The sequence below is a fragment of the Dermacentor silvarum genome, chromosome 3 (assembly GCF_013339745.2).
Source record: "Dermacentor silvarum isolate Dsil-2018 chromosome 3, BIME_Dsil_1.4, whole genome shotgun sequence".
Lineage (NCBI taxonomy): Eukaryota > Metazoa > Arthropoda > Arachnida > Ixodida > Ixodidae > Dermacentor > Dermacentor silvarum.
The window spans coordinates 234,787,467-234,795,729 of NC_051156.1; the positions used below are offsets into that span (position 1 = coordinate 234,787,467).

An 8,263-nucleotide genomic window follows, 5' to 3' on the forward strand; every position below is an offset into this window, starting at 1 on the left:
GCTGTAAACGTTCGCTTACTAACTGAATTAACGAACACGTTGTCATGCGCGTACAGACAAACACGGACACATCTCACTCGATGACAGCGGAATACTCGCTTCCAGAACGATGGCGGGATGAATAAAGAGAGGCAGCAGCGGCGAGCGAATTCCCCTTCGTGCTGCCTCTCGCGTCGACGCGAACTAGGCGCGCGAAAACGCAGCGCGCACGAAGCCATCAGCTACCTCCGGTCGGCTAGCCTTCGGACTCAGCGCGGATTGCCTCCAAGATAGGACGCGCGCGGACGCGCTCAGCTGCCACAGCTCGAATAGAAGAGGAGATGCGCCCACTAGCCTGCCCCCTTCCCCCCCTCCCCTTCCTAGCACGCGCACATCTCTCCGCCTTTCTCCTTTGTGAGCGCGAGAAGACACCGCCGCATTCAAGCCACCATCCTTCTCGGCTCACCTTCGCAAGCATTCGCTCACAACTACAGCCTACGGCGCACGGCCGCTATGTTGTCGCACTTGGACTTTATACGGAACATTACGGCGATGACGATGGCATAAATTCGCCCGGAGTGTCCATATAATTGTTATCGCAATAAAAAAAATGTCACAGTTTCGCCCTAAGGGCGAAGCAATGAATGCGATAGCAACACAGCAATGTCATACGAAGTAAGGTGAGCGGCTTTGGTAGCAGTATGAATTGTAGTAAACATGAGCTGATTAAGTAAGCAGGTGTGCTGCGGCGTAAGTAGACCGACATGAAGAGAGACTCGATGATCACGAGAAGGCGCGTGTGAAACGGTGGTGTTGATGATAAGCGCTTCCCGTGAGCAGCGCGTGCGAAGGGACACACCTGTAGCGCTGCACTGCCGATCCGGGCAGCATTGCATGTGTAGCGTGCGTTAGAAAATGTGGCCCGACTATTACTAACTGAATGAACAAGCGTGGCGTGAGCGCGCACAAGCAAACATGAATAGATCACACTGAATGACTGCAGACAACGACTGTCAAAACGCTGGCAGCAAGCGCATACGCCGCAGCGGGCGAAGGTACGTGCGGTCTATCGCTTCAACGGAAACTGAGCGGCGAATGCACAGCGCATAAAGGTCAGAGCCGTGTGGAGATAAGAGACGGTGCGGGCGAGCGACGAGCGCGGTTGTTGGCAGAGTAGAAGTGCGCCCCCGCTCCCTCCGGCGCTGGCTTCCCGCTTCCTTGCTTGCGCGTGGGAGATTGAGTGCGTTCGCTCTCCGTGATAGCGCGCGTCCCCGCACGCTTCCGCTCGGGCATACGGCGCGCGGCGAAGATTTTATCTATACGGAACCTCACGGCGACGGCGATGGCGACGGCAGAAATCCGGTTGAAGTGTCCATATAATTGCTATCGCAATAATAAATGGCGTTGGAAATTAAAACCTAGGGAAGGTGCGTTATTGTCAAACCGCGACCTCACTCGCTTATGCATGCTCACCCGACGGTCAGGCGAGAGCACTCGCGTCACTCGTTGGGCGTCTGTTAAGGGGGTGATATTTTCGGTTTTCTGGATTAAATTTGCCGGAATTCATGACGGTGCAGAAAATGGCAGCGTCAATGTTTTGCGTATGAAATCGGGTGTAAACTCCTCGGATGGCCGGCTACAAACCTTGAATTAGGATCAACCGTCTAACTGTCAGTATATATATATATATATATATATATATATATATATATATAAAGAAACAGGGGTGGAATTTATCTAATCTGATTTTACAGTTATTTGTTTCACAATTACCTTGAGTCTTCCGAAAATATATGCCTCTATGGTAAAAGTAATTCTGAGCAAATCGATTAATTATCGAATCGTCCCTATATGTTTGAGGAACTTCGAACGCATTTCCTGAAACACACTCCGCTTCAACCAACTCGCCCAGTAACATGTTCTACTCAACTCCGTACACAGACGGCTCGAGGTTATTTCTGGTCTTCTTCAAGATCACCACTCAAGCCTGCGCAGGTTATCGAAATCAACTCCTAAAAATCCCAACACTACATTCACAGAAGGAACTCGTAGCAAATATTCGATTGTGTTTAATGCATGTCTTGAATGTGTTACAGTAAACACCGCAGCCACGGTTTCCGTATACCTGTAGGTCTTAGTCGTAGATGTACTGTATTTCTTAAATCTGATTTCTTTATTCTTCAAAAATACTAGACGTTTACGCTGGTACATTTGACATCCTTTCTTTTATTGCGATAGCAATTATATGGACATTTCAACCGGATTTCTGCCGTCGGCGTCGCCGTCGCCGTGCCGTCGTCGTCGCCGTCGCCGTGAGGTTCCCTATAGATAAAATGTCACAGTTTCGCCCTAAGGGCGAAGCAATGAATGCGATAGCAACACAGCAATGTCATACGAAGTAAGGTGAGCGGCTTTGGTAGCAATATGAATTGTAGTAAACATGAGCTGATTAAGTAAGCAGGTGTGCTGCGGCGTAAGTAGACCGACATGAAGAGAGACTCGATGACCACGAGAAGGCGCGTGTGAAACGGTGGTGTTGATGAGAAGCGCTTCCCGTGGGCAGCGCGTGCGAAGGGACACACCTGTAGTGCTGCACTGCCGATCCGGGCAGCATTGCATGTGTAGCGTGCATTGGAAAATGTGGCCCGACTATTACTAACTGAATGAACAAGCGTGGTGTGAGCGCGCACAAACAAACATGAATAGATCACACTGAATGACTGCAGACAACGACTGTCAAAACGCTGGCAGCGAGCCCATACGCCGCAGCGGGCGAAGGTACGTGCGGTCTATCGCTTCAACGGAAACTGAGCGGCGAATGCACGGCGCATAAAGGTCAGAGCCGTGTGAAGATAAGAGACGAGCGCGGTTGTTGGCAGAGTATAAGTGCGCCCCCCCCCGCCCCCGCGCTCCCTCCGGCGCTGGCTTCCCGCTTCCTTGCTTGCGCGCGGGTGATTGAGTGCGTTCGCTCTCCGTGATAGCGCGCGTCCCCGTACGCTTCCGCTCGGGCATACGGCGCGCGGCGAAGATTTTATCTATAGGGAACCTTACGGTGACGGCGACGGCAGAAATCCGGTAGAAGTGTCCATATAATTGCTATCGCAATAAAATCTTCGCCGCGCGCCATATGCCCGAGCGGAAGCGTGCGGGGACGCGCGCTATCACGGAGAGCCAACGCACTCGGCCTGGTCGCGCACTTCTCTCTACCCTTAAACTCTCCCCTCTTACCCCTCTTCCCACCTCACTGCCCATCCTTTCCCACGTCTACTCCCTGCTAACCGTTAATCCACTCCCTAAGAATATGCACCCTGAACACCACCCGTCCCGTAGAGCAGCGCGAGCCTCCGCGCAATGGCGTCAGTACGAACGGCAACCCGCCGTGGCTTACGTGGATGCCGCCCCGTACCGCCACTACCCAGCCCATGCCCTTGCAGTCACTGACAACTCTTTTCGACCCACTCTTACTGCCTCAGTATACACTTCGACCTCGGTCGAGGACGAAGAGGCAGCTATTGCCCTTGCCATCACGCAAACCTCCGCGGAATACATTTTCAGTGATTCCAAGCCTGCAGTCTACAACTACGCGGTTGGACGGGTGGCATCCCCGGCCTCCGGTATCTTGCGTTCCGACACTGTTCCCTCTCGCCCAATCCAAATCATCTGGGTGCCCGCTCGCGCGGCCCATCCTGGCAACGAGGCGGCCAATTCCATCGCTCGCTATTCGACTGACCGAGCAAGCCCGCCCCCGCCTGGAATGGATACGCGCGACGCGCTCCTCACGTACCACGATATCACCTTGCACTACCGCCTATCTCGTCTCACCTTCCCCCCACCGCACAAATCCCTTTCCCAGCACCACCAACACTTGTGGCGCCACCTTCAGGCCCACACCTTTCTTACTCCTGCACGTCTTGCCCTCTTCCACCCCGGGACGTACTCGCCGGCCTGCCGCTTATGTGACAGCTCCCGCGCCGATTACGATCACATCTTATTCTCCTGCCCGGCACACTTGCCCCCTGCCTCTTGGCACCTAACCAGTCCGCAGCAGTGGGAGGCTGCTTTGTCCAGCACCGAGCCGGATCTCCAACTCCGGCTGGTGACCTGGGCAGAGGACGTCGCGACTAGGCACGGCCTGGACGCCACAACCGGCAGCCTGAAGGCCGCCCACAACGCTGCTTTTTAATTTTCATTACTTCGGGCCTTCTCAATAAAAGTTTTCCACCACCACCACCAACGCACTCAATCTCCCACGCGCAAGCAAGGAAGCGGGAAGCCAGCGCCGGAGGGAGCGGGGGGGGGGGGGGAGCGCACTTCTACTCTGCCAACAACCGCGCTCGTCGCTCGCTCGCACCGTCGCTTATCTCCACACGGCTCTGACCTTTATGCGCCGTGCATTCGCCGCTCAGTTTCCGTTGAAGCGATAGACCGCACGTACCTTCGCCCGCTGCTGCGGCGTATGCGCTTGCTGCCAGCGTTTTGACAGTCGTTGTCTGCAGTCATTCAGTGTGATCTATTCATGTTTGTTTGTGCGCGCTCACACCACGCTTGTTCAATCAGTTAGTAATAGTCGGGCCACATTTTCCAACGCACGCTACACATGCAATGCTGCCCGGGTCGGCAGTGCAGCGCTACAGGTGTGTCCCTTCGCACGCGCTGCCCACGGGAAGCGCTTCTCATCAACACCACCGTTTCACACGCGCCTTCTCGTGGTCATCGAGTCTCTCTTCATGTCGGTCTACTTACGCCGCAGCACACCTGCTTACTTAATCAGCTCATGTTTACTACAATTCATATTGCTACCAAAGCCGCTCACCTTACTTCGTATGACATTGCCGTGTTGCTATCGCATTCATTGCTTCGCCCTTAGGGCGAAACTGTGACATTTTTTTGAGAAGGCTACGCCTGTTGTGCTGTGGTGGTGCTCGTCGAGGCATATCTTTTCGCTTTTATTTTTATTGCGATAGCAATTATATGGACACTTCAACCGGATTTCTGCCGTCGCGTCGCCGTCGTCGTCGCCGCCGCCGTGAGGTTCCCTATAGATAAAGTCTTCGCCGCGCGCCGTATGCCCGAGCGGAAGCGTGCGGGGACGGCGCGCTATCACGGAGAGCGAACGCACTCATCTCCCACGCGCAAGCAAGGAAGCAGGAAGCCAGCGCCGGAGGGAGGGGGGGGGGGCGCACTTCTACTCTGCCAACAACCACGCTCGTCGCTCGTCCGCACCGTCTCTTATCTCCACACGGCTCTGACCTTTATGCGCTGTGCATTCGCCGCTCAGTTTCCGTTGAAGCGATAGACCGCACGTACCTTCGCTCGCTGCGGCGTATGCTTGCTGCCAGCGTTTTGACAGTCGTTGTCTGCAGTCATTCAGTGTTATCTATTCGTGTTCGTTTGTGCGCGCTCACACCACGCTTGTTCATTCAGTTAGTAATAGTCGGGCCACATTTTCCAACGCACGCTACACATGCAATGCTGCCCGGATCGGCAGTGCAGCGCTACAGGTGTCCCTTCGCACGCGCTGTCCACGGGAAGCGCTTCTCACCAACACCACCGTTTCACACGCGCCTTCTCGTGGTCATCGAGTCTCTCTTCATGTCGGTCTACTTAAGCCGCAGCACACCCGTTTTACTTAATCAGCTCATGTTTACTACAATTCATATTGCTACCAAAGCCGCTCACTTTACTTCGTATGACATTGCTGTGTTGCTATCGCATTCATTGCTTCGCCCTTAGGGCGAAACTGTGACATTTTTTATCAGCTTCAACCTCTGTCTGTTTCTCTCAGACTACAGTCATGGTCATTAAATGCACGCCTTATTTCGCCCCGGTTTGAGTCACACATATCGTACTTTGGCAGTAAAACGGCACTTGAAAGATTGACTTCAACGAATACATCGTTTCGGTCTGCCGCTGTGACGGCAAGAAATCCAAGTTATTGCTTCCGTGCATCCTATTGTGTGCGTGTTATACATGCGAGCACCACAAAAAGTCGGATATATAAATTAAAAAAGTACGGTCGGAACTCCCTTAAAGCGAGTTCCGGCCTCTCTTAACTCTTTTAAACGAGTTAAAAATGACCTTGCGTGAACCTGCTAAGAGCTTCCTGTATAATGCTTCGCATTACAAGAAATTAAAAGACCCGAAACAGGAACGTGACAGCAAATCGATTTCACAAATGAGCTCTTAAACGTTGCTTCTTCCTTGCCAGACTTCTGCCTTTCTTTGTAGTGTTTTAAAAATATATTCTTTATTATATTATCTTTGTCTTTCTTTATTGTTGTAATATTTCTTCGATGCAACGCGTGGTATTCTACAGTAAGCCGGACACGCTCCGCCCAAGTGCATTTTTTTCTTGAGCCTTTGCTTCACCACACGATAACTTACTCTGCAGTGAAACCAGCTTCTCGGTGAAGCTTCTATTCAACATTATGGTGATGTTGCCAGCTTCAAACTTACTGAGGACATATGTGGTGTCTCGATCGCAGTGTTTCCTTTCTGTTTGTTTATGTTCTTTCCCGGTTTCTGGCTGACAAAAAAGAACAAAACAGTGTTTGTCGTGACACCAAGCTTATACTTATAATCGCATCTGGTTCGTAGTTTTTTCCGTAAACACGAATTTCAAATGTTTGCCAGGCTTCATTACCAGCTAAAATAACTTGGCGCAACAGTGCAAAGTAATTCACTTGATGCCACAGCCGTGAAAACGATTTTTGTACATACAACCAGAAATGAAACACAATAACTTCAGTGTGGCACAGCACACAGAACATGAGTTGCCATACAGCTGTGCAGTGAGAGATAGAACACATTGACAGCTGAACTTAACGCACGCCAAGTCGTTCCGTCGACATGGTGAAAAAGGCATACAACGAAAGGCATATATGCGCTCGACACGTGTACTTTTCACCATGTTGAACCAAATTGATTATGCTATCAACTTATCTCTCTCGGGCAGTTCCAGCTTTGTTGTGGAGGCAGTAATCGTCTGCATATCTGCGATCGCGTGAAATTGTTGGCCCCCTGCACCTCAGGTGGTAGCGTGTTGCAGTGCCAAAAAAATGAAAAAAAGAAACAAAGAAAACTGCACAGTACGGAGCAGTGCGAGCTAAGAACCTTCAGGAATCTATGACATCAAGAGCTTGCATGCTCCCCATTGCTGCTGTTGCTGCTTTCCTTGCATTGCATTTAGCTCTCGATTTGTGCTAAACCCCGACGTCAAATCTCAAGTGGCACATTGTGTTTGCAGGAAAAACAACACGGAGATTGAACTGGCCAAGACCCGCATCGAGCTGATGCACATCAACAGCCAACTAATGGAGGCCATCCAGCAGAAGGTGGAACTCTCCCAACAGCTGGAGCAATGGCAGGTCGGTTTACACCTGCTTCCAGTCCCTTCTTTCCTTTTCTCCTAGCACCAGTGTGAACATACTTGAACAAAAGTTGGGAACAGCTTACATGCCAGCTGGATATTGTAGCATAAGTGTCAGCAGCTGTGATGCGGGATTGCTAGAAAGACCATGCTTCACTGGGAACACATAAAGAAGCCAACTTTGTCGAGTGAGCCATGGCCGACTGAGAGAGATGCTTATTACTTCAACCTTATGCAATCTTAACAGCAAAGTATGGCCCGTAAGCGTTCCAAGCAACCTGCAGGTTCAGTACAGACTCCCGCATTTTTAGCTATATCGTGAGAGAACACTAATATGGTCGTACGTCGTCCTGAAGGGAACATTGCATTAGATTAATCTTGCTTAGCGCACTTGAGAGTACATCTGCCAGTCTCGCTGATTATCGCCGTTTAAAGGCGCTAAAATGATGCGTGATGGACGCTCGTGCGCTAAAGCTAAAAATGCATTTGTACATGTACATGTAGATGTACATGTTTAGAATAAGTTTGGTCTAGGCTGCATAAATTTGGCTAAAAGGAAAGTGAACATATACTTAAGATATCTGTGCTTCAACGTACGGTCTTGTTTAACTTTGAAGGCATGCTATGCAGACATGCATGCAGATATGTGCGTAGCACTATATAAGCGCTGTAACACACACGGTTGTCAAATCGCATTATAGTAAAGTCGGATACGACATGACAATACCTCCTATCCGATACCTGTTATAAGCATATATTTGTTGTGCACTGACATCGGCGAGACACATTTTATATTTATTTAGTATAGCCAACAATTTGTTATACTATCTGTGTTTGTTTTATCGTGATTCTTCTGTATACCATTGCTATGCAATGTTGCTATGATCTCCTGTTGTTCCTGTAATGTCGGTACTG

The 8,263-nt window shown here is 50.7% G+C and overlaps 1 protein-coding gene across 3 annotated transcripts in view; it reads left to right on the forward strand.

Moving 5' to 3' along the window:
• LOC119446886 (BICD family-like cargo adapter 1) overlaps positions 1 to 8,263 on the forward strand; it is a 177,228-nt gene that overhangs the window by 164,629 nt on the left and 4,336 nt on the right. For all 3 annotated transcript variants that reach the window (XM_037711466.2, XM_037711467.2, XM_037711469.2), the window contains exon 8: positions 7,226 to 7,346. In XM_037711466.2, the coding sequence (XP_037567394.1) occupies positions 7,226 to 7,346 (121 nt within the window). The remainder of the gene's footprint in view (positions 1 to 7,225; positions 7,347 to 8,263) is intronic.